The sequence below is a fragment of the Agelaius tricolor genome, unplaced genomic scaffold (assembly GCF_023055355.1).
Source record: "Agelaius tricolor isolate 1412-34295 unplaced genomic scaffold, bAgeTri1.0.p SCAF_23, whole genome shotgun sequence".
Classification (NCBI taxonomy): domain Eukaryota; kingdom Metazoa; phylum Chordata; class Aves; order Passeriformes; family Icteridae; genus Agelaius; species Agelaius tricolor.
The window spans coordinates 6,787,391-6,814,422 of record NW_027269283.1 but is presented as its reverse complement, the minus strand read 5'-3'; the positions used below and the strand labels follow the sequence as shown (position 1 = coordinate 6,814,422).

The following is a 27,032-nucleotide window of genomic DNA, read 5'->3' as shown; positions in this document are numbered from 1 at the left end:
GGGCAGAGGCCAAGCTTGCCTGTTCTGCTAATCACAATGTCCTACTTGGTGTCTGCATCAAGAACGGGGCTAATCCTAATCCAGGGCAAGGATAAAGGGCCACAAGTGCTCCATGCCAGGGAGCCACATTCTGGTTGGCACTGGCCAGGGTGCCTTGGTTTAGTGCCCTAAGCCCTGAGGTCAGTGCAGCTAGCCCAGTTCCAGCTCAGGTTTAACTGGACCTGCCCTCCAGGATGGAGCCAGAGCTACTTTAGGGCCTTGGTCTGCCCACTGCTGCCAGGGATGCCCTTTCAACCCTACTGCTGTCAGCACAGCACAGGACAAACACACAGAGCTCACGTTTCAAGTTGTGTGTGGCTTTTCAACCCCATCAAATAGCTTTATTCACACAAACGTCCCTTAATTTACAAAGCCTCTGCCATTCATACACATCAGGGGATCCACAGTGTTCAAAAAACTTAAATAGAACGTTTCATACCAACCCAAGGAAACCAAGTACAAAATATATTTATATAAAGTTGTTCACACATAGGTCCTAGATAACCAGCTTCTGTGCAAAAAAAAAAAAAAAAAAGAAAAAAAAAGAAAAATACAGATTCATTTACTAATATTATCTTTAGTTTGGAGTCTGGGTTTAAGCCTTCTGCTCTTGCTAGCTCAGCACAGGAGCTGTGAGGAGTGGGGAGAGCCCTCAGCAGGGCTGGGGCAGCCATGAGCCCCTGTCCTGGGGCTCACCCAGAACCCCTCTAATGTGGTAGTGAAGCAGCTCACCCTGCAAAGCTGCTGTTTTCTGCTGGGTGACTGAGCTGAAGGTCCAGCCTGGGCAGCTGCTGGGAATAGGTGCCAGGCTGGGACCACCAGGCACTTCCATGTGGCCCCTGTGTGCTCTTCCAGCAGCCTAGACACCCTCAGGGCTAAAAGCATTTGTGCAGGCTGCAGAGAAATGATCTGGCAGATCACAGCTGGAAGAGAACAGCTCCCTGCACTTCCCTTCCAGCTACACCCACCAGACACCCTGCCCTGAAGTGAGAAATGCTTCTGGACATGAAGGGCCCACACAGTGGATGTGCCTGTAGCCAGCTGAGGAGCACAGGAGCCACTGGCACAACTCCTTCCAAGCATTGGCTGCACCCCTGTTCAAGGGAAATGGGGTCCTGCTTTCCCACTGGCTGATGGGATGGGGGCTGTGAGGAGCACTGAGCTCTGCTCACCCATCCCATGCCAGCATTGCCAGAAAGGGAACCAGGAGCACCCTTGCCCTGGGCAGCTGTAGTGTGAGGCTTGGGCAGCACAGGCCTGGGGTAAGGAAGGAAAGCAGCAGCGTTTCCCTGTTCTCCAGACCTGCAGAGAGCCCAGGGAAACAAATCCCAGTTTGTGGCCTGCAGCAGCTCCCCTGTGATGCTTGGCAGGCTTAAACCCAGACTCGTACTGCATACGGAGGAGACAGACACTGCACACAACGGAGGATTTCCACGACGATGGTAACGCTTGGTTTACATCTTATTGCTCCAGAAAGGCTCTGGGAGCCTGTGATATGTGAAGGAGCTGGGTCCTGAGGAGTAGAGGAAGACCACAGGGGTAACTCTTATCTGTCACTAGCACTGCTGAACCTCAAACACAGCAGCAAGGGGATATAGGGGAGCTAATCTAACCCCTCTAGGCTACAGCCACCTCTGCCTTCCTCCCCACGGACCAAAGCTGGCCGGGAGATCCCCGTGACGCCTGCATGATGCCGGTGGTGTCGGCCTTGCTGCAGGCTGGTGCAGATAACACAGTTCCCAATCCTCCTGAGGCTTGGCTTGTTCCCCCCACCCACCCCACATCCCTCTTGTAAACAGCAAAATCAGAAGTAAACAGTTTCATACAATCACTCCCCTGGCGTGGCCACCATCTGGGGCCAACAAGCCCAGAGAGTTCTGCAAGGGGGGCTTGGCTCCCCCCACACTAACCAGCTACCCCCAGCACCTGGATGCTCAGCTTCACTGCAGCCAGGAAGAGACAGACAGCATGGCCCTGGGCTGGGAAATGGGCCACAGGCTCGGGGCTGCTTTCTTAAACTTGGATTTTCCCAGCAGTGCATCCTGGTGCCAAACATCCACAGCAGAGGAAGAAGTTTGGCCTGCAGGGGCTGGGCAGGTGAGGCCCAAAAGACCCACCCGGGAAAAGACTAAACATTCTCCATCCCACAGCATATGCAGGTTTGAGCTGTTCCCACCTTGTTGTAGAGGGAGTGCTGGTCTGGGCCAAAGTAACTGAAGGAGAGATGTGGGGAGCTGTAAACACAAGGCAGGTTCCTATATAATCTGGGGAGTTGAGCACAAACAGCAGCAAAATCAGAGAGAAATGCTCTTAAAAGGACAAACTAATCAGGGAAACATCCATGTTGGCCAAAGGCTAGCAGCCCTGGGACTCCTCCTTGGAAGTGTTTGCTAAATCCTAAGTAAGGCACTACGGTCTAGCTCACTAACATCAAGCTGCTTGAAAAACACATCTGCAATGCAAAAGCTGAGGTGGAGACGTGTGGCTTGAAGATGGCCTGAAACAGCAGTGGAGCAAGAGGGCTGACCCTCCCAGGGCCTGCTGGACTCACTCCTGTCCTGAGAAGAACAGGGCAATCACTCACTGCCTTCCAGCTTCACCTCCTGCCCTCTTACTGCACCCGTTCAGGCCAGGGTTTGCTTAGAACAGCTGTGACAGTCAGGAGCAAAGGCTCTGCCAGGTGGAGGAAGGATGGTCCAGTGATCAGGGCACTAACACTGCACTTGTGAGCTAAATGGTTCACTCTCCCCTCCCTGTGGGATGCAGCACAGGAAGCTGCAAGAATCCCACCCAGCTGCAGCCCATAGAAGCATCCCTAGGGACAAACACAAGCACAGTGTGAGGAACAAGGGCTTGGCAGGGCATTTGTGCTGCCCAAACCTTCACAAGTCACAGCCAGCCAGTCTGGAGCCTCCTGGTCCTCCTAAGAAGGACCAGGCCTTTCTGCAGCCCCATCTTTAGCTTTGTATCCTGGAAAAGATGGAAGAAAAGAAAGAAGCCCCTCTATCCTTTCCCTGCTCTGCCTGAGCCCACCTGAATTTCCTCCATTTCTGTTCATTCCTGTGAGCTCAGCACGGTACACTGAGGAGATACATGGAGATGCTGCCAGTTAAGAACCTTCCAGTGATGGCAGAGGAAAGCTGCAGGCGAGGAGCAGTTCCCACAGCCAGGGATGAGGGGACCAGGGGGACCCTGTCCTGCTCGTGGCCATGGCCAGCTCCAGACTGAGCACCCTGGATCAGACCAGCCCACTTCCCAAACCACTGCTGGTGATTTCACCTCTGAGAAACATTTTAGGTGGTTCAGAAGCTGCAGGGTGGAGAAGAGGTGGTGCTTTACATTGCATTTACAGTGAGCAAAGTCTAAGGATCATAAACACAGGGCAGCCCCAGAAAATGAGTTCTGCTTTAAATATAGGCAAGGAAATAGAGTTTTAAGTGCTCAGCCTGAGGTTCCAATCTCCTGACCTGAGCTGTACTATACTGTAGCCTATCCTGAATAGCAGCATTGCCTTTTGCTTCCTGGAGATCATTAGCTAGCAGGGAAAAGTGTCCTGTGGAAAACTAAAATCCAGCCTATGACCTATTAGGCCAAACTCCTTCTCTCCACAGCATTGTTCCTCTCGACTGAAGTTTGGCATTAAATGGATCAGAGCAGTGGACTGCTTTCTGTTTCTCTTGTACTCAGATGATGTCAACCTGAAAATGTACTCAGCAGCTCCCCAGTTCCCTTTGTATGGAAAGACAGTCACAAAGATGATCATGAAATCCAGCTTGGGAAGACCTGCTTTGCCAAATGGCTTTCCAGCTTGTTTATCCTACTCTATCCTAATGTCAGCTGCTCACAAGCCTGAGCAGCAACACCTATTCAGGAGCTGCCTGGCTATGAAGTTATTTAGCTGCTTGCAACATGTGGACCAAGAGATTCATTTTTCCTAAAGCACTGCACTCCCAATGCAAACCTACCCACCACTTTGCTCCCATTTTCCCTAGGCAAAATCAATAGCTTTGAACCCAAAACTGTGCCCAGCTGGACTTGGAGCTGGTGCCTGGCAGTACACCTCACCATCAGGCTGCTGATTCCCACTTCCTTATGGAACCACATCCCTAGAAACATCTACTGAGTCAAACAGCAGCACAGGAGACACAGGGAGGGCTGGGCAAGGGCAGCTCTGCTCTCTGGATCTTGTTTCAAAGTTTTGTGAGTGACAGCTGCCAGCTTGTGTTCTTCCACAGGCACCTGCAGCTCCCTCCCACACCCCTACAACACCCTTCCCAACACAAAAAAGTAACACCCAAATATTTCACATTGCCAGAGATCCTGTAGACCAGGGATCTTCTGTATCATCATCTTCCCTTATCTTTGACTTCCTTCTTGCACGTAAATAATGGAGATTATGGGTCCCTGGTAAATAAATCTGCAAGAAAAAAACAAGAGAGGAGAAAGAGAGGTCAGGTTTGTCAGTGGTTTGTCTCAGTTACTACATTGTGACTGCAGGCATTGGCTCCTGGATGGAAGGGGTGTAAGACACCACTCCTGCCAGCAGCCCACTTATCCCAGTTAGCCCAAATCAGGTGCTGCCACATCTCTACTGCCCAGTGCTTTGGCTATCGATCCAGACAGGGACTGGGCTCAGTTTACAGTCAGATTTTTTCCCAGAAGGACTCAGACAGCAGTGCATGGAGCACACTGCCAAGGACAGCACACATCCAGCTGCCCCAGGGACTGGCTGGCTGGGCCTGAGCATCTCCTCACACCCCCACACAGCCCCATCCCACACAGCTCCCCGCAGTGACAGTCCTGCTGGAACAAGGACAAGTGTTCCCACAGCAGAGCCTGGCCTTGAGAGTCCATGTGATGTGTCTGTGAGTGCTGGCTCCATGCACTCCACCAGGAAAGGTGGAACAAGCTGCAAGCCCAGAGGTGCCCTGCACCACTCGCCTGCTGCGTCAGCAGCAGCTCGGGCAGCACAAGAGGCTCTGCAAAAGGTGAGTAAAATCCAGGCTGGTGCAACTGGAAGCAGAGCAGGAGAGGTTCACAGCTCAGCCCACAAGGATGCTCAGTGCCAGGGAGTTGGATTTGTTGCATCAATCCTTGCTTTGGCCAAAGCCTTAACACACAACAACCCCCATGGTCCCTCTATCAGTAGTGGTGCTGCACCCATTCATCCACAGCGCTGGCACCCTCCTGTCCTCCGAGCTCAGGGACATGGGAATGCTCAACTCCACACATAAGCCACCAGTGTTTTCCACACAGTTTGTCTGCAACCCAGAAAATTCCCTGTGGACAGCAGAAGAACAGCACACCTATGCACACATGATGTCACTTCTGTACTGAAAATCCATCCTTTAGGATGTCCCAAACTCAAGGAGGCACCAGCAGAGCTGAGGGCAGTGGTTGTGCTGGGAAGCAGTGGTGGTGGTTCACGAGCTCTAAACTCAGATGGGAAAAAAATGCTGGGGGTGGATTTAGCTCCCCCATTCAGCAAGGGCAGGTCCCAGCCCACCAGGGATGGGCAAGGGGCTCTGCAGAGACACCAAGGGAGCAGTGGGAAAGACCTGCTGCAGAAAAAATGCTACTGCCCAGCAAATTACTCCAATACCTTAGCCCTAGGAAATCTCATTAAAGAAATCCCTGCCTGTGGAACACATTTCTAAAGGACAAAGCTGCTCAGAGCAGAAGGCAAGGTCATGGGCACACTCCTCTCCAGGAGAGGTTAACCAAAGGGATGCCACTTTTGCAGGCTGCCATCAGAATAAAGCCTTTCTGTTGGAGGAGGCGAGAGGCACACAGACATCAGGTCAGGGCAAACACACAAGGATTCTTCTGGAAGGTTTCTCCTATTATGCAGCTTCGTTAGCAAGTAGGGCAGGGTTTCTGTTTGTGCTTCCCTGGAGTAGGAACATTATCAGGGAAGGCGCTTGCTTGAGCAGCCCTGAGCTCACTGCTCTGAGACTGGAGAGCTCGCCCCACTGACGCACGGTTTTGCAGGGGCTTGTTCAAGAGCTTTTAATCCCTCCACTGATGCCACTTATAGCTTTAATCAGCTTGAATGTTCATTTGGCATCAGCAGGATGTGAACCAGCAGCCCATGGAGCCCTCACCCAGCACACAAGATGACACCAATGTGTGGGTCACAGAGGGGCAGTGGCAGTGGGGTCTGCATGGCAGAGAGGACTCAGTGCAGAGGAGGGAGAGACAACCCAGCAGCTCCTGGTGTTAACCATGTCATCTGCCCCTGTGTGGGAACACAGAGTGCAAGGGAACAGAGCTGAGTGCCTGATTTATCTCCTGAGCCTTCCCTCATGCTCTGTACCTATACTTGTGATGCATTCCTTGGGTGCATCCTTAAATCCAACTGCAGTCACCTCCCCCAGAGGGCAAAGCATGGATGACAGCAAGCAAACACAAACACCAATACAATTGGCCAGAGCTGACATGGTCCAGGTCACCCTCAGGGCTTCATTTCACCCCAGGGAGAATCAACACTGTCCAGAAGGGTGTCACCACTCCATGGGGTGGTCCCTGCGATGCTGCATTCACTGCTATGGCTAAGAGGAACTGACCTTGCTTTTACTGTCCTGTGGCTTTTGTCCATGCCAAGATCCACAAACCACACTGAAAACAGTCCAGAGTCAAAACCAACACTGTTTTAGGAATGAAATTACTGTCCTTTAACAGGCCAGTGAGTAAAACTTGAGCTGAGTGATACTACCAGCCAAGATCTAACTTGATGCAGCAGTCCCTGCTCACTGACAGCTCTCAGAGCTGCTGCTGTGTCCCTGATCCCTGTCCTTCCTTCAGCTCTGAAATTCCACAGGGCAGCAGTTTATCAGCAGTGCTGGGGGTGGCTGGGCACAGCACCAGAGAGCTCTGGCCAGGGTAGACACCATCATGCAGGGTGAGCAGATAAGCTTGTTCAGCATCAGCTCCTGGTGCGCAAGTAAAATGCAAAGAGCAGAACAATGCAAATACAAACAGCCACTTTCAGCTGAAACTAGAATAATCAAACCCAGTGAGAGAGGAGTGCTGGAGAGAACCAGACTGGCCACAGCTATTGAACACCTTCCTGCTCATGACAGCCCCTGAGATGCTGCAGCCTGCACAGATTCTTGCCATTCATCTTGAGCATCCACCCAAAATCAGACCAACTGTTTTATCCACAGTGAGAATCACATGGAATACAAACCTACCAGAACAACCTGCCTCTACACTGATCATAACCATTGCAGTTTGATGTTCTGTGTCTATCAAAACTGCAAAGTTTCTTAAACACATAACTGTCAGTGGTGGGTGATGCTGTACTCACCCTTTGTGTTTCTGTGGCCAAGGCCCCTGTGTCACTGCAGGGAGCAGCAAAAGGCCACACTGACACTGTACCTTTTTCCTCTACAACCTGTCTAAAGGTTGCACAAAGCCACTCCATCAGAGGATCCCACCAGAGCAGCATCTCTGGGAGGCCCCTCACCATCCCCAGGGAATCTGGAGGGCAACTACAAAAGTGGTTTGAAAGAAAGATGCTGGAGGAAAGGAGAATCTTTCCAGTACTGGGAAGGAAGGGTGAAATACTCCCCAGTGGGCAGTGCAGTTAGTGCTGGGCTATCACAGAAAGAGACCCATCAGCAGATACCCAGCACAACCCAGCCACTCCCTAATTGTACTAGAAAGGCTTTTGTCCTCTTTGCCCAAAAGGCAGCTTTTGCCAACTCTAGAGAGCTGTAGATAAACTTGGCTTTATCTAAACATTTGCAGAAGGTAGGGAAGAAGTGTTCAAATGAAAAAGAGAATACCTTGGTTTTTCCCACAGAAATGCTGCCCATCTCTGCTGGAACTATTTGCACCAGTGCCACTAGCAGTGGGAAAAGCACGGAGATAATGAGTTATCTCCACCTCAGGCAGCCCGGTGCCCAGCATAAACCAAGCAAAAAACACCTTCCTTTCTGAGAACTGACATTTCCTATCTGCATTTTGGAAGGGTAACAGAGCATGAAGCTCTCAGGTGCGTGCAGCATCCGTGGCAGAACTGAAGCTGAAGCTGCTGAGACATGAAGCAAAATCTGAAGAGGTCAGTGGCATAGCAAAGAATAAGCAAAAATCCGATTGCCTGGGTCAGGAAGGGTTACAGTTTTCCAGGTTATGACATGACCAAGGCTGAGCAGGTCTGAACTGTCCTGGGGAAGAACCTGCTGCATGACCCAGCACAGCAAAGCTACACGCCAGTGCCACAAATAAGTTGGAAGAGGTTACGTGAGCTTCTCGGTCAACTAAAATTACCTGAGAGCAGAATTCAGGCTCTGCTCTAAATCCCATTTTAAGCTTCTCAAGCAGGTTTCCAATTTAAGATTTGCATTTAATAGCAGCCAGAAGAAGGCTGATTTGAATACACAAGTACACCAGGAAAACCTACAGCAAAGTGCACCATATATATACTCTGGCTGCCCCACGAGCGAGGCAGAGGAACACTCTGGGTTTGCAGGGACATATGGCTGGTGCTGGGCTCTATCTGGGCCAGGCAGCCACGCTCCATGTGCCAGGTTGGGTTATGTAAGAGCATCCCTGGCTGCTGCAGCTGTGTCACCACGGAGCCATGGGTGCAGACTCACGGATGGACTGGGGTGGACTGGGGGGGGGGCTGCAGAAGGCAGCTGGGTTTGAGCAAACAGCCGCGGGGTAGGACTGTCCCCTCGGTGTTTGTTATCCCTTCATGTACTATTCCGCAGATCTGCGCAGGATGAATTTCCCCCGAGGGCAGGGGCCGGTTGCATAACGCAGCAGCATCGTGTCAGCACAGAGTCAGCACCGAGCCAGGGCAGATGGCAGAGCCCGGCCTGACCCTCCACGTGCGCGGCAGAGCTGCTCCCACAGCCCCACGCCTCGCCCCGGGGCACGGTGTCTGCCCCGGCACACCCATCTTAAGGGCTCTCATTTCCACAGATTCACTCCCCCACCCTAATCCCCAGCCCACACTTGCACTGGGACCAGTATCCAGCCCCAGGCAGCAATGCTTCAATCAGTTACTCGCACTTGAGAGGGGTGGTAAATATTTTGTGGGTGGAAGAGTGCACAGGGGATGGCCTGCGGACCAGTTTGGACAAACCAACAGAGAAGAACAAGACCCACCCAATGGGTTTTTTCATTTCCATCCCTATTTCTCTACAAACAGCACAGAGTGTACCTGGGCACACAGAGAGAGGCATTTTCCATAAACTCAGGAACCCTCAGGTGGCAGCAATGAGGGGATTTAGCAAAACCTGCCAAAATACCTCCACCTTCCCCACTGCTGCTGGGGGCTTGCTCTCAGAGCTGGACAGGCACACAGCCATCAGCTGAGGGCTGGTGCATGCTGGCCAGGGACATAATTTCCTCCCTCTTGGCCCTCTTGCATCCATGGTCAGCTCCAGTCCAGCTGGCTGTGTGTGGTTTTGGGGTGAGGTGAGGGCTGGGCCCAAGCTGTGATGCCAGCACCTGACACAGGCAGGCTGTCAAACAACTCCTGGGACCAGTGATGGGCAGGCAGCTCTGCAGGAGCCTGAGAAAGGATGTGGGCTGGAAAGATGTCAGCCTCACCCCTGGTAATCTGTAATTCTTCAGTTTCATTGAAATGTTTGGCTGGGAGAATCCCTAGTAACAGCTTCTGTTTACAGACAGCTTTGCCATGTAGGCAACACCTCCCAGTCCTTCTGTGTCACTGGTGACGGACACTGCCAGCTAAACCACAACCCTGGGGTCCTTCCAGACCATGTGTGACCACCCAGGCCTCAGGATCAGGACCTCTGAGCTTCAGACTGTTTAGCGGGGGGGGAGAAGGGAGGGGACTCTGGACAGAGATGAGCTCAGTCTGAGCAGAGCTGTTTTTAAGCTTCCTTCCTTAGCAGACACAGGTCTACAAACACAGATGCTGGAGACCAAAGCATCTCCTGGGTCTGGGCACTGACGTTCACACCAAAGGGAAGTCCTGCCTTTAATAAGGAAATGAAACAGAGCCACAGGATGGACCCATGTGCCTCATAGGTGAAAGCAAAGAGTTCTGTGCCAAGACAGATGTGCCACTTGGGGCTACTCACTGAGCCAGCTGGGCCCTGAGGTGTCCTGTCCAAGTGTCACAGGGGAGGGGGATGGTGCTAGACAGGGAGCTCCAGCACAGACTGTGAAAATTACATCACACAGCAGAGGAGGCAGAACTGGCAGATCCCTCCCTGACCCTGAGAGAGACAGATGTCACCAAAGCTTATACCAAGTGCTTGCAGGTGTCTCTGCTGTGCTCCAGCCTGTCTGAGCCACCAGCCAGGACCTCTGAGGAGCAAGGCTCCTGCCCAGCCCTTCCAGCTCCACTGGGCCCTTGGGCAGTGACAGGATGTGCAGCTGCTAATTCTATTTCTCACCTCTACTTTATTTTTGCAGTAGAATAGGTGAAAACAACCTCAGAAGCAGTGCTCTGATGAGTCACTATAGAAATAGCTCTAAGAACATAAAAGACTCCTTTGTGTCACTACAAAGTGCACTATTGGGCCAGTACAGGCGACAGAAATAAGACAAAAAATGCGAATCACTTACCCAGCTGCAAAGCACAGCGGTGCCCTGCCCTGAATTTAAGCAGCACATGTAACCTGGTCCATTCTGGTTTCAAGCTCAAAGGCATCAGGTCGATCCTGTGGGTTAGCAGCCAACATGTCTTTCAAGAGCTGCTTGATCCCCTCAGACATGGAAGTCCTGCGTTTCTGAGGGATGTGCAGCTCCATCTTTGGGTTTTCTAGCAGCGCTTCCCCGACGGGCACAATCTCGGTCCCCTGCTTGATGTATGTCCCCAGCAGCTCCTTCTTGGTCTCAGCATCAATGAAGGTGATCCTCTCAATCATGGCCCAGATGATGATGCCGAGGGCGAAGATGTCAGCCTTGGCAGTGTAGTGTCCCTCCCACACCTCGGGTGCCATGTAGAAATCAGAGCCACAGGCTGAGGACAGCCAGTACTTGTTCACATTCACATTTTTGTTCTCATGCGCACCCTCCTTGCCCCGAGCAGTCAGGCCAGCACAGACCTTGCTCAGCCCAAAGTCAGCCACCTTGAGCACAGGGGTGCCAGATTTCTCAGTTATCAGGATGTTGTCTGGCTTCAGGTCCCGGTGGACAATGTGGTTCTTGTGCAGGAAGGCAATGGCACTGGTCAGCTGCAGCATGAAGCTCTTGTTGGTGGCAGGGTCAGGCCTTCGGGACAGCACGTACTGGTTGAGGTCTCCCCCTTCACAGAACTCCATGACAAACCACAGGTAGCAAGGCTCCTCTGCATAGCCAAGGATCCTCTCACCTGACCAAAAGGGATAAAAGAGTGGGTTTTTCAGACACATTTTAAAGTCCACACTAAGCCAGGATGGCTGAGGAACAGGTCTGGTTTATGTGGATAACAAAAATTTTGGGAATGTGACTGGGACCTATTGCACTGCAGGGCACCAGCAGTGATGCTGCCACTGCTGTGGATTCAAGTGCTTTGGGATCCTATTGAGCAGGACACACCAGCACCATGTTTACTCAAACCCACTGCTGGGAACCAGCTCAGGGACCTCCTCCTCCTCCCAGCAAAGTGCAGAGAACACATCTTCAGTCCTACCAGCAGGCCATTCTCCCCAGGCTCTGACAGCCAAAGCAGCAGAGGCTAAAAGCATAATTAGCACTGAGTCTACAGGAAAAAAAAAAAAATCACTTCTGTGAATGCCTCCTCTCCCACCTCAGCTCTGCTGCAGGAGGCAAAGGCTGGCTCATTGCATACACTTTACTGGAACTGCACACAGGGAGTAGATCACAGTCCTTGACACTGCCAGCACAGACCTGCCAAGAGTGGTCACACCAGTGTCCAAGCCCTATGGCCCACTGGGTCTTCCCAGAACAAATCTGTGCATTTAAAGATTGCATTTGTGCTGGGGAAACTCTGCCACTTCATCCAGCTTTCATTAAGTGCCAACAAGTCTTTAATGAGAGGAAACTGGAGGGCCAAGCTGCAAAATCTTTGCTGAGTGTAATCTCAGCCACATTTGTGACTGTAAATACTCCTACTACTCAGTATTACACCCTAAACAGCTTCTTCCTTCACCAGACATCAAACTGAGCTCCTCAAGCTCAGAGCATCTCAGGCTTTACTCCATAAAACTCCTGCCTAAGGAAGGACTCTCTTGCACATCAATTAGACATGTGAAGAACACAACAGCCTCATATCAGCTAATGGGGCCAAGTCTGCCACTGGTGCTCCCCAGGGATGCCTGGATGCCCCAGGGAGTATTGGCAACAGACCCATCCCCATTAGCTGATGCCAGGAATGCAAGCCCCGGGGTCAGACCCCAAATCTCCTCCAGAGAGCACCCAGGTGATTGGCAGAGCCTGCACACACCACCAGAGCATCATTTTGCTCTAGAAATTGATTTTCTTATCATCAAGCACCATAAGAGAGAAGCTGGAGGATACCACTCACCTCTGCCACAGCTAAAAAGTCCCACAGCTGAACTCAAGTGTTTTTGAAAGCAGTTAAATAACTCCACCCATTTGACAAAGTTGGGTTTTGTTTGAGCAAAGCCCTAGAGAGCATCTGGGAAAGCAAAAAACTTCCAGCAGCAGGTAAAGCCAAGGACTACCAGGGCCACCCAGCCCTGGGCTGCACTGGTCAGCAGTCAGTGTGGGTGGGAATATTGGTTATTTGCACAAACAGTCTGTATCCATGGCTACTGCTATGGAAATGGAAATCTGCACAACAGAAGCATTTGGCTGCACCTCCCCATCCTCAGCAATCTTCTGCTGAGATTAGGTCTGAAGGTTAGATCTAGGGGATGAAAGAACAGGGTGGAGTTACACAGGGTACTGGGTGCACTCTGGGGGTCTCATCTGGCTGGAAGGAGGCTCACCATGAAAGCCCAAGGACCAGCTGGGAGCAGCACAGGACAGCTTGGCTCTGGAGACCAAAATGCTGACCAGGAAAAGCAGCTTCTCTGGTGCAAGCCACCTTTGACACAACAGCATGGGAGCAGAGACCCCAGCACAGCCAGGACAGCCCCAGCTCACACAGCTGCCATCACTTTGATTTGTTAAATCCCAGTGACATCACAGCAGGACACAGGGTTTGGCTTTCCTGTTCCCCTCTGCAGCCATACAGCCCCAACACAGGGAGCAGGAGTGTCTGTCCCTTCTCTGCCAGGAATCAAACCATGACAGGGAGCATGGCAGAGCCCCACATCCCTCACACACAGCCAGGTAGGAGCATCCACACAGCACGGCTGGCAGCCCCTTCCCACAGGAAGTGGCTCAAACACTGGCTCAGCAGCAGCCAGGACCTGTTAGCTCTGACAAGCCAAGGTTTGTTTTTAGCATAAGGAAGGCTCTGATTTAAAACTTGGCCCCTGAACATCAGCAAACGCAGGAAAGATGACGGAGATCCAGCAGTAGCTGTGAGCACCAGGCACTTCACTTTGGGTGGAGCATTGTGAATAGAGGCTTAAGCCAAAAGTAATATTTCCTCATTTTCTTTCTATAATCTGAAAGTGTTTTAGTTGTTAAATCATCTTCCTGCCTTCAAAACAAACAGCTTTAAACATAAAGAGCTGGCAAGACGCTCCCTAAAGATGAGATGTTAGCAAACTGAAGACAAGCAGTCAAGAGCTGAGGAGATGCCAATGACAGGCTGGACCTGTTCTCTATCACCAAGCCAGCATCCCCATGTGCTCCCTGCCCAAACACAGCATGGCACACACTCACACTCCATCTTTCCAGCAGCACACACACACCTCCCCCACCCCATCCCAGGGAGCTCATTAACAGCGTGCTAATTTGCTTAGCTGCACAGGGGAAATGAAAATCCAGTGAGAGCAGAAGCAGCATCCCAGTGCCCACCAGCACATGTAATCTCTGACTCCCTCTGTGCAAGGAGGCTGCACCAGAGAGATAGGAGCTGGCAGCATGGAATTCCAGGCAGTTGGAATGATGGCAACACATGGAGGTGATGCCAGGGCAGCCCATGAGTGAGGCTGAGTGCTGGTGGCAGGTTGATGGCCCCACAGATGACATGGGAGGAACAGGAAGCATCACCTTATACCTGTTCACTTAAGGCAGCTCTGTCACTGCTCTAGGTTAGAAACAAGAGGGGCATGTGATGTGCACAAGCACTGGAGGTGCTCCTGTGACAGGGCTCTGAGCACATTGCATGGGTGCCTCTCCTCCAGCTCAGCACCGAGCTTCCACCTTCCTTTTCACACCCTGCCCTTTAAATTTAATTACTCCACACCTCGTTAAAATGCTAAAGGTTCAGCCTCTGGCTGTAGCTGAGAGCAAACCCCGCCTGTATCCTGACAGTTGTGCTCCCAATTCAGAGAGTCTCAGATTAATCCTGGCCGTGCCCTGAGCCCCGGCACGTTGGCACAGCATCTGTGCTGGCCCGTAAATAGCCCAGCTGCGGTCGTGCAGAATGGCACGGAGCGCAGCGCCACGGCCACCGCCACTGCAGGCAGGCAGGGAGAGACCTGCAGGGCTCATCCAGCCCAGCCTTTTGTTGTGAAAATATTTATCCACATCTATCAGACCCAAGGCTTGGGAAGGCAGCGAGCACAGGCTGCCTGGCACAACACAGCCCCAAAGGCAGCCAGGCAGACGGGAAGGAGAATGTGCTCCAGCTTGGTTTGGGGAGTCCAGCTACTCCTGTCCAGGCTGGGGGTGCAGAGCCCAGCTCTGCTCCCCTCTGAGGGGCTGCTGTAGGCCCAGGGCAGGCAAAGCCCTCCCCACTGCTGGGAATTCAGAAGGCTCAACCCTCCCCCCCCAGAGATGGGGCATCTATGGGTCTCCTTCCCCACCTGCAGATGGGGCACCTCCAGCTATCCAAGGGCTTTCCCCAAGCCAAGCCACCTGTCCTCAGGGCGTGCAACATGACAGAGGGGGCAGGATCCCCCATTCCTGCTACAGCTGGGCACACCTGAAGGGAAGAGCTGGCTCCTCTCCCAGGGAGCTGAGTGCCCTGGCTGTACAGGAATTTGGACACTGCCCTTCGCAGGGAGCCTCCCTTGGGTGGCTGTGTGAAGAAGAGCAGGAGCTGGGATGCATGGGGAGAGCCAGGCACGTCTGGACATGTCCACCCAGCAGGGATACAGAGGGGACAGGCAAGGCAGGGACAGTCAGAGCCACAGGTTTGCTCAGAGGATGGATCTCAGGAGCTCTGCATGAACTCTGTGCCTGGCACAGGGTCTGGGGGCTGCCTACACTGGGGGTCAGGGAGACTGAGCACCCCAAGGAGCTGACAGGAATCCTGGCACACCAGTTTGGGGAAGGAAGGACTGGGGGGGTTGGTTCTGCTCACAGCAGGCTGGGAGGAGGCACAGGGGCAGCAAGGGCACAGGGCTCCTGTATTTTTCCACATCTTCACAGCACATTGGCAAAGCTGGGTCTGACAAGCAGCCAAGGGAGCAAAGGGAAGGAGGGAGGGAGCATTTTGGAGATGTCACCATCACAATCATCGACTGTGACAGAAGAAGGTGACCCCTGACAGCCCCGTGATGCTGCTGAGGGACCCCAGGGGAAAATGGAGGTATCAGCCCAGGCTACAGGCATTAGTGCTTCCAGAGCTGTTCCCATAGAGCCAGTAATGGGGGGGACACCAGTCCTAAAGCTGTGAGGGCTTGAGCCATAACAGGCTGCAGCCTTGGGGTGCTCAGAGATGGGACAGTACATTGGGCAGAGAGGGGGAGATGTCCCCTTGGTGCGACTGGGGCACAGGCTGTGAAGGTCCCCAAGGGGATGTGTTTGGGCTGTGGCAAAGGCCAGGGTAGCAGATGGAGCCCCAGGATTTGGAGTCAGTGCTGACCAGGGGTCCAGCACACAGAGATGTCCATCAAGGGTTAGGTTTGAGCCTGGAAGTGGCAAGAGGGCCCCTCAGGGCTGGGGATGGGACTGCAAAGCACATGGAAGGACACCACTGGCACTGCTGCAAGACATGGGTGGGGCTTAGGGAATGGTTTCCTGGGAGAGTCGTACAGGAGAGTGGAGGGAATGCACAGCATGGGGGGATAGAGTCCAGAACAAGGGTCCCTCAGGTGTATTCAGGTTGAGTGGCAGCAGAGACCCTGCAGGGAGCCCTGCAGGGACAGGACAGAGATGGGAGATGGGAGCAAGCCTAGAGCAGATACCCCAGAGAGGACACCAAGATTGCAGGGGTGATGGGTGCTCAGGGGCACAGCAGGGACAGCCCAGGTGTGGTTACACTGGAAATGCAGTGAGTCAAGGTGGGAGGAAGGGCATTGTGAGAGCTGGGGGGAGCTTTGGGTGCTGTTAATCACAGGCAATGCCCAGGAAAGATTTGAGCATTCAGGTGATGGGTAGCAAGCAGGGCAGCAGCAGTACCTGAGGTGTGGGTACTGTGGAAGGGTGTCCATGAAGAAAAGAGACAAAACCAGGATGTCCTGCATGGGGCATCCCAGCAGCCACCTGCTCCGGGGGTGTAACCTGGGAGTGGGGCAGGAAGATCTGGGTGTGGGGGTCACTGAGGGCAGCAGGGAGGCGGCAGATCCAGGTGCTCAGGGGTGGGGATGGGTGACACGGGTGCCAGGGACAGGGCCCCCGGAGGCCCTGGGCGGGTGAGGCGGCCCGGGAGGGCGCTGGGGCCGAGCCGGGGCTGCCGGTACCTTTGAGGGAGGTCTCGACGAGGCGCAGGTAGAGCTGGCTGCGCTTGTTGCCGTGGCTCATGCGCTGCCCCAGGCCGTGCCGCTGCAGGACGCACTCCTCGAAGCGCACCACGTTGGGGTGCTGCCGCCGGAGGCTCGTCAGGGCCCAGAACTCGGCCAGCGCCAGCTCCACGTTCTCGGGAGCGTCGCAGCGGATCCGCTTCACCGCCAGCCGGGCGCCGCTGCGGCCCGACACCGCCTCGTACACCACGCCGTAGGCGCCGCGGCCGATCTCGGCCAGCAGGCTGTACCGCGGGCTGCCGCCGCCGCCGATGCCCGGCCCCGCCGCCACCGCCGCCGCCATGGCCCCGCGCCGCGTCGCCCGCCGCCGCCGCCCCATCCTTTGTGTCCCGCGGCGGCCGCCGTCCATGGCCCCCCCCCGCCCCGCGTGCCGGGCAGCGCCGCGCGGGCGAGGGGGCACGCGCCGATGCCGCCGCCGCGCCGCGGGGCGGAAAAGCGCGCGCTGCCGGCCCCTTTAAGCGCTCGGCCAATCGCGGCCGCGCGGGGCGAACCACCGCGGCGCCGGGGGGGGGGCGGCGGCCGCCGCGACGGGGCTCGGCCTCTCCCCGGTGCCGGCCCCGTACTCGGAAAGAGAGGTCCGGGTTTGCCGCCCCGGGCGCGGTAACCGGGTCGCGGCGCCGCCAGCGCGGCTCGGCGCGGCCGGGAGTCAGCGCGGCGGCAGGCCCCTCCCGCTCCCCCGCCACGGTGGTACGCGCCGCGCCGGTGTAAACAGGCCGGTCATGGGGGCCCCGGCGTCCGCCGCGGGTCTCCCCCGTCCGTCTCTTCCCTCCGGGCCTGGCCCGCGGGAGGCGCTGCGGGCTCGGGCCCGGCCCGCGGGGCTCACCTGGGGAGCGGCGGCGGCGGCTCCGGGCTGGGCGCTGCGCGGGGCGTGTGAATGGGCGGGGTGGGGGAGCGGCGGCGGTGGGATAAGAGCGTGGCCGCATGCCCTGACGTAACCCCTTATGTAACGGCGGGGGGTGACCCGCCCCCAGCAGCCCCCTCCCCCTGCCCCGGGACGGGCGGCGCACCGGGGGGGCGGGATGCCCCGGGATGGGTTGGGGGAGCGGTGCACCGGCGGTACAGGGGTGCACCGGGGAGGGCTGCGTGTGATGCCGCTGGGGGTGGGGGGTGATGCTCCGGGACACGGTGCACCGGGGAGGGGGGCGGTGCACACGTTGTGGGTGATGACCCGGCGGGGAGGTGATTCCCCGGGGATGGGGTGGTGCCCGGGACCCAATAAATCCTCGGCACCCGGTAAATCCCGGGACGCGCTGAGCCGGTGGTAGCAGCGCGGTGCTGGATGCCCGGCGAGCTGGCGCTGTGCAGCCGCACCGGGAAGGGGGGCATGAGGCTCGGGGCCGGTTTCACAGCTCCGGCAGCATTCGGGGACCCTCCCGTGCGCCATGCTCACCCCGAGGGTTCGACCCCATTGCCGGGAATCACCGGGGACTTTCCAACTGGAAATTCCTCGGAAAAGTGGCTGCGATCTCGAGAGGATCCCTGCGGGGCAGGACCGAGGGTTTTGGGGGAACCCCAGGGTGGCGCGGCACCCACCGGGTGTCCGCGTGGTGGAACGGGCACTGGTCACCAAGAGCGGGACACGGTGACCGCCCTACGCCGGGACCCCGAGGGGTGGCGAGGGCCGGGGGAGACCGCGGGGCTGCAGTGTGTCCCCCTAGGATGGCCGTGTCCCCGCGGGGTTGAGTCTTGGCTGTTTTGGTGACATTTCTCCTGCGAGCAGATGGGGTGAACCACAGAGGTCCCTGGCCCAAGCACCGTCCCAAAATTGCTTTTCACTCCCCGGGCCGTGGGCATCGCCAGTATCCGTTCTCTCCGGCTGCCCGGAGCTCTCATCCTGTTCCTGGCGCTGCTGGCAACCCCAGAGCTCGGGGCTTTGCACGCCGCCGTCCCGCTCCTCGGGAGGAGGAGGGAATATTTGGGGAGGGAATCACGATCCAACCCAAATGTACTTTTCCAGCCGCCTCTCCCGCGTTCTCCTGCCCCCCGCGCGGTGCCGTTGGCAGCGCTCACCGCTGCCGGTCAAAGACAGCGTCTGCAGAGCCGGTTCACGGAGGAGCTCTCAAAATTCCCAGATTTCTTGCCCCGCTGCTGAGCCGTGTGCCGCTGCCATCACGCAGCCCCAGCAGCTCCCGGCTGCGTCACGCCGGTGCCCCCGGGGAAGGGACGGCGACCCGGAGCCACCGGCGACTCTAATGCGGGGCTGCCCCGCGGTGTCACGGCTCCGGCTGCAGCTCCTGCAAGTGCTTTGACCTCAATTTATTTTTAAATGGAGCCACTTCACCTCCCGGGGAGGCTGCGGGGGTCGTGCCGCAGCCCCGCGCCCCCGGTGCCGCTCGTCAGCCCGGAGCGACGGTGGCAGCGGCGTGACTCGCCGTGTTTACGAGAGCGCCGCTTCTCGTACCGCCGTGGAGTGGCACTTGTGCCTCCTGCCCACGCAGGGAGGTCACCGTGTGCCCGCCTGGGCAGAGCTGGCGGCCCCCTGCTCGGTGCTCCCTTCGCCGGAGGCTCGCTCCGGTGCGGTCACGCTGGAACGAAGCTGCCGCGGGCGGTTTGGAGCAGAGCAGAAACATGCGTTTCTCCCCGTGTCCCGCAAATGCATCTGAACACTTCGCTCTCCTGCCTACGGCAAGGCCAGGCAGGAGTGCAATCGTGTTGGGAGTTTCTGGAAAAGCCGTGTCCCTGAATGGGATAAAGCTGACCGTGCTGGAGGACCCACAGCGCAGCCACTGCCTTCCTGGGGAAGCTCCCGCCGGAGCTCTGGGTCGCGGTCCCTCTGCCTGGGGACAGCCCCGGCGGCTGGCAGAGCTTGTACCAGCTGCAGGGGCGATTTACCCCACCCCAGGGCATGGGGAAGGGTCCTGGTCTGGAGCAGGGTCCTTCGGGGGGGACCTGGGGGCTCAGGGACAGAGTGGCAGCGCCGTGTGACGCCAGCTGGCATTAACTCCCACCTGCTTCCGCGGGTGCCTGGCACGCTCGGCCCCCTCCTCGCCGAACGCGCCTTTCACTCATGTAGTTAGAAAAGTTAACTTTTCTATTACCGCACATTTCACTTACCCAGGTACTTAATTACCATTGTCCCAGGGAAATGTCAGTGTGACTCAGAGACGCTTTCCCATTAGGAAGAGACAGATGAATATTAAGTTGAGTCGCTGGTGGGTGGGCTGGCTTCCAACTCCTCTCCCGGGGGACCCTGTCACCCTCCACGCCCTGGACCCGTGGAGGACCCTGTTACCCAGCTCAGTAGATCGGTGGCACTTCGCTCTGGGGACAGGAGTAATTCGACCTCCCACCCGGAGCAAAGGGAAGGAGCCTTATTCCAAACGACTTTTCCCTCTGCGTCCTGGGGATTTGTTCAATCTCTAACACATCTCCCTCGTGTGCAATTACCCTGTGCGGGGAGGTGACTGCACCCCAGGCCGCTGGGTGAATATATACGTATACAAATATTCATATAAAAAGAATGGCTTTGGTGTAGAAATGCTCCGCCCCGCCGTGTCTGTGGTACCCGCACGGCTATCAGTTCCAGCAGCAAGGGTTAAACTGCCCGAGGGCTGCTCAGCCCCTCGCCCAGAGTGTTGTGGTCGTTTGCAGATGCGTTTTGTTCTTCTCAGCTTTGTTCTGTGCCTGCACAGCCCAGCACACCCCGACACAGCGAGGCGGGGCCGTGGCCGCCCTCTGCCCCTGCGGGGCCTGAGCTCCATCCGCCCTCGCTGCAGCCCCAGGGATGGAGGGGTGGGTTCCTCCCTTAGCCCTGAGGAGGATGCGGGGTCTGCCCTGCTACCTTGGTCCCTCCGTGTTGGCACAGCCCCAGCCTGGAGGAGTTAAAATCCACCTCCAGACAAAAGCCGTGGGGTCTCGCCTGCTTTTCAAGGAGCGGGGGGATGCCGATGGACCCGATCACCAGTCCTGACAGAGAACCACGGGCACAGGCTGCCGCGGCTGCTGGGCGCCCAGCAGAGGGTCCCAGCCCTGTCGATGGCCCCCACTTCCCTCAGCAGTGCTGGGACGGCTGAGCAAGGGGGCACCAGGTCCAGCAGCTGGTGTTCGAGCTGGGAGAACAGCAGGTTGCTGGGAAACATCCCTCTTGAGCTCCGATAAAAATAGCTCCATCTTCAAGGCGAGAGGACTGGCTGCACTGCCAGCGACGCAGGGGATGTGTCTGCACCCACTGGGGTGTGGGGGCCGGTGCAGGATGTCCTGTGGGGTCTGCACCTCGGACCCCCGTCCCACACGTCTGTTGTGACATGGTGCAGTGGGACAGAGGTGCAGGGGCTCAGGGATTGCCTGTCATTGCCCCAGTGCTGTTCTCCTTTCTCCCCAGATCAGACTTGGAAATGTGTGAGAATAGGAATCAGGGCTGAGTGGGGAAAGTGGGGGTGTCTTTTTCCCCCCAGCCAGCTCCCTCTGCCTCTTTGGCTCATCTCAGTGTTTGCCCTCATGAGGAGGGGGTTCAGGGAGATGTGGAACTGAGCTCAGCCCTGGCATTGCAGAGGTTGGGGGGGTTTCTATGCAAAGGCTTTTTCACTGACAGCAGCTGGGTGGGTTGGGACATCCCTTTCCCGGGGCATGAAGACCCTCTCTCCCTTCCCAGCAGCTCTGGATGGGCTCACTTGAGGACAGTGCCTCTCCCCAGCCTGGGGAGCAGGGTGAGAGCAGGTCAGGGATTCACCTTTCCCCCTCCACCCTTCTTGGACATGATTTGAATTCAATGTCCAGGGGATTCACACCCCCAGCAGCCAAACCCTTCTGGGATGCAGCTGTGGGAAGACGGACAGACCTCATCTCAGTCCTCTGCCACCTTCCTTGTTCGGGGCAGGCGTTTCGGCCCCGAGGACCGAGGCAGGACACGCCGGATGTCTCCGAGCGCTGCAGCCGCATCGCTGGGATGCGCACCCCGATTCCCGGAGCGGCCGGGGGCTGCGGGGAGGCCTCGGCGGTGCGGGCGAGCCTGCTCGGGAGGTGGCGGGGATGCTGCGGGGCTGATTATTCACAGCTTCCCTCGCCCCGATTGGCTCTGCCGCCGCGCACAGCCGGGCCCCGCCGCAGGAGGAGACTCCGTGGCCATAAAAGCGGGGTGAGAGGCAGCCGGCGGCGAGTCCGGTGGGCAACCCGGGCAGCACGGTGGGGCCGCCTGCCAGTGTGGCCTTGCCACCGATGACTGGCGCAGCCTGACGCCCGTGGAGGGACAGCCACCAGCCACGAGCCGTCCTGACTTGGCGAAGCGGGTGCTCGGCGGGACAGGGAGCAGCGGCAGGTAGGGCTGCCGGGGTTGTTGTCATCCCCCTTCCATTGCGTGGGCACAATCAGGGCATCGCTCTTGCTCCCCCCAAAAAAGCAACAGTTTAAGAACACGCCCTGAACAGCACTGCTGAGAGTGGCTTGTGGTTGGAGTTGTGTTATTTCGGGGAGCTTCCACACGGCTGCAGGTCCCTCTCATCCCTTGAGTGGTTTCAGAGCCCGTGAGCAGCTGTCCGGAGCTCTGCTGGGGTTCATTTCATTTTTATGCTGTGCCCGGCGTCCTGGCAGCAGAATCACCCAGGGCTTGGAGGGGCAAAGGGAGTGGGCAGAGAGGATGGGGGTTCTCTCTCCCCCTTCTTGGCTCGAGCAGCAGTGTGGCTGCAGTGCTCGAGTGATTCTATTCCAAAAGTTACCAGCTTTTTTGAGAAGCCTTGTTCTGATGGTGTTTCCAGGAAATTTTTGGAGGTGAGGAAAGGAGATGTTGGAAGGTTGATTGTTCTTCTCCACCAGAACTATGTGCAGGATCCAAACCTGTGGAGTTGGACCTGTGTGGGAGGAGAGATCTGCTCAGTCTGGGAGAGCTGTTCACATCCTTTGTTAGCTATAATCACAGGTTAGTCAGGATGGGGCCAGTCTCTGCTGTCCAGCACACACAAGGGATTCCTCACACCTCCTTGGGTCACCAGGTCTGTAATTGGCCCCTGGGGTGCATGGATGCTGCTTGGGGGTTTTCCAAAGCAAAGCCTGGTATTTGAAGACTCAGGTGGAAATGGGATGGGAGGAAGGGACACCGGCAGGCACCTGGCACAGGTAGGATGTGCTGAGAGTGGCCACAGAGGCTGGGACTCAATGCTGGCATTGCCAGACCCCGCCGCAATCCTTCCAAGGTGTTCCTGCAGGAGGGATGGCTCTGGAGCCTTGGGCTCCCCCAGGTAACACAGGATTGAGCTCGAACTCTGCTTTTCTTCTTCCTCCCTTTGTGTTCTTTTTGCTTTTTCCTCCACGCTGCTTCTTTCCTCTTTTGTCCAAAGCCCTTTGTTTTCTTCCCGTTTTCCTGCTCCCGTTTTGCCAGTCCCTCTTACCCCAGCTTCAGGAGCAGGCAGAGCACTGCTGGGACATTTGTGGCACCACCTGGACACACAGTATGTTTGCGTCCTTGGCCATGCTGTGCTCGGAGAACTGCAGCTCCCCTGAGTGCCATGAAATCCTCTGTCTGCAGCAGGGTGCCAGGGATGGGACACACCGTGTCTGGAATGCCAGAGGTCTGAACTGTGCAGTGTCAGACAAACCAGCAGCTGTTCCCAGCACGGGAACGTTCCTGGTGCCGTCCCTGTGTGCTGCTCTGGCAGCACCCACGGGGATAGCGGCAGCGGAGGAGCAAGGGAGAGGAGCGGGTGGGGAAAGGGAAAGAAAAGGTTCCCGGCGGGGCCCCTGCGAAGCAGTTATCAGCTTTTTTTCGGTGCTTCATTCCCCCTAGAGCTGCAGCTGACACTTACCTGTGCGGCGGGCATGTCCTCGCTCCTCGGTGCGGTCTCGGTGGCCCTGATGCAATTAAGGGACTGTCCCCGTGTCTGAGAGTCGAGGCTGGCTGAGGTCCCACCGTGCCCCTGCCATCCTGGGCAGCTGCCACGCTGTTCCCTGCCACACTGCCAGGGCACTGGGAGGATTCACGGAGCTGGTGGCTGTGCAGCCAAGGAATGCAGACAGCTAGACACACGATGGTGCAGATAATTTAAATTAAATTTTAATCTAGCATGAATTAATACTGTGGCATTAACAATTCTTCATCAGTACCAATTACAGTACATTAGCTGCTACTGCTGGAGAGCACAATAGTCTCTAATATGCGTCATTAATGTGTAACAGATCCCTCTGGGTCATGCCTTACCCACCCTAGATAAAAGCAGCAATGGAAGCAGGCAGGGGTTTGCAGCCAGTGCACCCCTTTGGGGCTGGCTCTTACTCCAGGGCTATCATGGTCCAAGTGGCACAGTGATCCTGTGGCACTGCAGGTGGGGTTGGCAGTGGCCCCTCCAGCCTCACCCAGGGTCAGGTTTAGCACTGCCACCTGCAGAGCCCCTCTCCCAGCTGAGCACAGTGTCCTCGTCCATCCACAGAGGCCAGAGGCTCCATCACGGCTCTCAAACTGGAGGATGGTGATGGTGGTCTGCAGGTAGGCTGGAACCCAGAGTCCTCCTTTTTCCCCTTCTCCTGATGCACCAGCCCAGCAGACTTGGTGGGTGGGAGGGAGGGGAGATGAGGCTGCCCTGGTGTGGGGAACAGCAGCCTGGGGTGAGTCCACACGGGGCCATGGCATCACCCCATCCACCTGCCACTGCAGCTCCGTTTGCTGGGGCTCTTTTCCCCAGGGCCAAGGGGAAGAGCTGGTGATTCATCTGCCTGCGCCATGCAGACGTGGCAATCACAGAGAAACCCAGTGCTGGGGAAAAAAAGGGGCTTTTCTTTCTAATGGTATGGTAAGAGATGAAGAGGAACCGAGAAGAACTGAAATGAGATGAGATGAGATATGAGATGAGATGAGATGAGATGAGATGAGATGAGATGAGATGAGATGAGATGAGATGAGATGAGATGAGATGAGATGCAACAGTGGTCCTGCCCACAGTGACTTGGTGGCCACCAGGGACTGGCAATGGCTCTGGGCTTGTGCCAAGGACCAGGCTGCAGCCAGGGTAAGGGCTCACATCTTGTGGTGTCCTTGCTGGGAGCAGTACCTGGAGGTGAGTCATGTGGGAACGGGCACAGGCACAGGTCCCTGTGTATGATCCCAGGAGCAGCTCACAGATGGAGGTGGTAGGTGCCCAGTGCCTGTGGAGTGGTGATGGCTCCCCAGAGCTGGCACAGGGATGGTGACAGGCTCTGTGCTGTCTTCTCTCCAGGCAGCATCTGCAGGGCGAGATGGCACGGCGGGCACTGGCACTGGCACTCTGCCTGTCCCTGTCTGCGGTGGCATCTGCCAACTGTGTCACCCAGTGCTCCCTCTGCGCAGCCCAGACCCGCGGTGCCGAGAGCAGCGTCCAGCCCCTGGTGAGTGCTGGCCCCACAGGGACGTGAGCCAGCAGTGGAGTGTCACGGGTGCAGGGTGGCAGAGCTGGGTGGCACCAGGTGTGCTGGTCATGGGCGCCCCAGGGTGCTGGGGTTGTGCAAGCTTCAGCTTCTCACTGAGCTGAGCAGCACGGTGGGCACGGACCCCTGGGCTCGGGGTGGGGTGGGAGGAAGGCAGGGGCTCACCCCGAGCACCTGTGGCCGCTGTTTTACAGATGTGCCTGTGGGAATGCCAGGGCTCCTTGTCACCCGGCCCCGAGTGGGAGATGTGCAGGAAGGCGCTGGCACTCCTGGCCCCACTAGTGGCCCTGGCCGAGGGGACAGAGCCGTCCCCACAGGAGGCAGAAGAGGATGAGGCAGAGCTGGAGCAGGCTCTGGGCGCTGCAGAGCTGCCGCCGGCGCCGGCCAAGCGCTACGGGGGCTTCATGAAGATGATGTCCAAGGCAAAGCTGCTGTCCCTGCTCCGCGAGAACGCTCACGCCAAGGGCGGCCTCAGCAAGAAGTCTGGGGGCTTCAGCCTCAAGCCAGGCGAGCGAGTGGCCCCCGAGGACTACCCGGGGCCGGCAGGGGACGGGGATGGGGACGAGGAGCCCACGGGGGCCGAGGGGCCGGAGCTGCACAAGCGCTACGGGGGCTTCCTGCGCCGCATCCGGCCCAAGCTCAAGTGGGACAATCAGAAGCGCTACGGGGGCTTCCTGCGGAGGCAGTTCAAGGTGACCACGAGGTCGGACGAGGACCCCAGCGCCTACTCAGGGGAGGTCTCAGACCTATAGAGCCGGGCGTGGCACAGCAGCACCACGGTCCCCACACTGCCACTGCCACCCCGACTGTGCCATCGCCCCCAGCCCTGTCCCCTGCCCGGCCCAGTGTGGCTGGTGCCACCCTTGCCTCATTCGCTCAGGGGACCGTGAGTTCCATCCCATTGTCCTTCTCTGGTTCACCTGCCCTTCCTGTGTGCGGAGGGCACAGTGCCACTCCTCCGGCTGCTGGCGGTGTGGCTGTGGCCCAGCCCAGGGTTCCTGGGGTGTATTGCTGGGGACACAGATCCTCCATCCTCCCGTGGCTGCCAGAGCACAGCAGGGTCTGCAAACCACCAGAGCTGACGTACAGGGCAGGGGGCTCGGAGCACTGGGAAGGATGAACCAGGGCAGGATCGGAGAGGTGGCTGCCATGGCCACGGGCAGAGGTGGCTGGTGGAACCACAGCACCATCACCAGGTGTTCAAGCACTGCTGAGCCCTCACTCCCCTCCCCGAGCCTCTCACAGTGTCCCACCGATCCCAGCACCCACCCAGAGCCCCTGGGCTCCCCCTCCAAGAGCGACTCCAGAGGCAGGGTCAGCCCCAAGCCCCAACACCCCCCTCCCCCCCGCAGTCAATAAAAGGCAGATGCCAACGAAGCTGAAGCCATGCTGGGTGCTGAGTGTGCTCTGCAGGGCAGAGCAAGCACCCCAAACTGGGGTGCCCAAATGGGGACAGGGGTGCTGGCTGTGAGACCTGCAGGCAGCACATGGGCTTCCTGGGCCATGGGTGCCAAAAGGAATGTGGGACCCCCACACACCTCTGGAGCCATATCCTGAGAGTGACAGGGCCATCTCAGCTGAGCAAGTGCAGGGCAGGCATGCTCAGCCTGCTGCAGGGGCGTGTAGGGTGCTGGCAAGGTACCTCCTGCAGCAGCAGGCAGGAGAGACTCCCTTGGGAATCACCACTGCTGCCCAGCTGGGAAGGGGCAGTTGTGCTGAGGGCAGGGGGCAAACTGCCCCTTTTCTGCTCATATGGGACCCCTCCAGCAGCAGCTCAGAGCTGAGGAAACCCAACCTGCAACTTCCCTTTTGAGTGTCTGTGTAGCCCCACATGGAAGTTCCTGGCTCTGGTGAGACACAGTTCATGCCCCAGACACAGCCCAGGCACCAGCTCCAGGTTGGGAAAGAGAGGAGGTCACTGCAGAGCACTGAACACTCAGCTCACTCACAGCACAGGCTGGAGCCAGC

At 57.1% G+C, this 27,032-nt stretch overlaps 2 protein-coding genes across 3 annotated transcripts; one reads left to right on the top strand and one right to left on the bottom strand.

The window, feature by feature from the left end:
- Positions 1-347: 347 nt before the first annotated feature.
- STK35 (serine/threonine kinase 35) lies at positions 348-17,185 on the bottom strand. The gene is made up of 3 exons (XM_071446996.1): positions 16,680-17,185; positions 10,594-11,341; positions 348-4,456 (listed from the first exon to the last, which is right to left on the bottom strand). The coding sequence occupies exons 1-2, from the start codon at positions 17,086-17,088 to the stop codon at positions 10,629-10,631; spliced, it is 1,122 nt and encodes a 373-aa protein (XP_071303097.1). The 5' UTR covers positions 17,089-17,185; the 3' UTR covers positions 348-4,456; positions 10,594-10,628.
- A 2,913-nt stretch (positions 17,186-20,098) lies between these two features.
- On the top strand, positions 20,099-26,441 carry PDYN (prodynorphin). Of its 2 annotated transcripts, XM_071447001.1 has the most exons (4): positions 20,099-21,993; positions 24,095-24,150; positions 24,878-25,025; positions 25,259-26,441. In XM_071447001.1, the coding sequence occupies exons 2-4, from the start codon at positions 24,131-24,133 to the stop codon at positions 25,814-25,816; spliced, it is 726 nt and encodes a 241-aa protein (XP_071303102.1). In that variant the 5' UTR covers positions 20,099-21,993; positions 24,095-24,130; the 3' UTR covers positions 25,817-26,441. The 2 variants fall into 2 exon arrangements, with proteins under 2 accessions (XP_071303102.1, XP_071303103.1); XM_071447002.1 differs by lacking the exon at positions 24,095-24,150 and having other exon boundaries at positions 20,104-21,993.
- Positions 26,442-27,032: the final 591 nt, after the last annotated feature.

What these genes read in the sequence shown, in the direction of transcription:
- PDYN (XM_071447001.1), top strand. Translation starts at nt 24,131, where the DNA reads ATGGTGATGGTGGTCTGCAG. An exon ending in ATGGTGATGGTGGTCTGCAG is followed by an intron (nt 24,151 to 24,877) that starts GTAGGCTGGAAC and finishes TCTTCTCTCCAG; the next exon opens with GCAGCATCTGCAGGGCGAGA. An exon ending in AGAGCAGCGTCCAGCCCCTG is followed by an intron (nt 25,026 to 25,258) that starts GTGAGTGCTGGC and finishes GCTGTTTTACAG; the next exon opens with ATGTGCCTGTGGGAATGCCA.
- STK35 (XM_071446996.1), bottom strand. Translation starts at nt 17,088, where the DNA reads ATGGACGGCGGCCGCCGCGGGACACAAAGGATGGGGCGGCGGCGGCGG. An exon ending in CGTCGAGACCTCCCTCAAAG is followed by an intron (nt 11,342 to 16,679) that starts GTACCGGCAGCC and finishes CCTTTTGGTCAG; the next exon opens with GTGAGAGGATCCTTGGCTAT.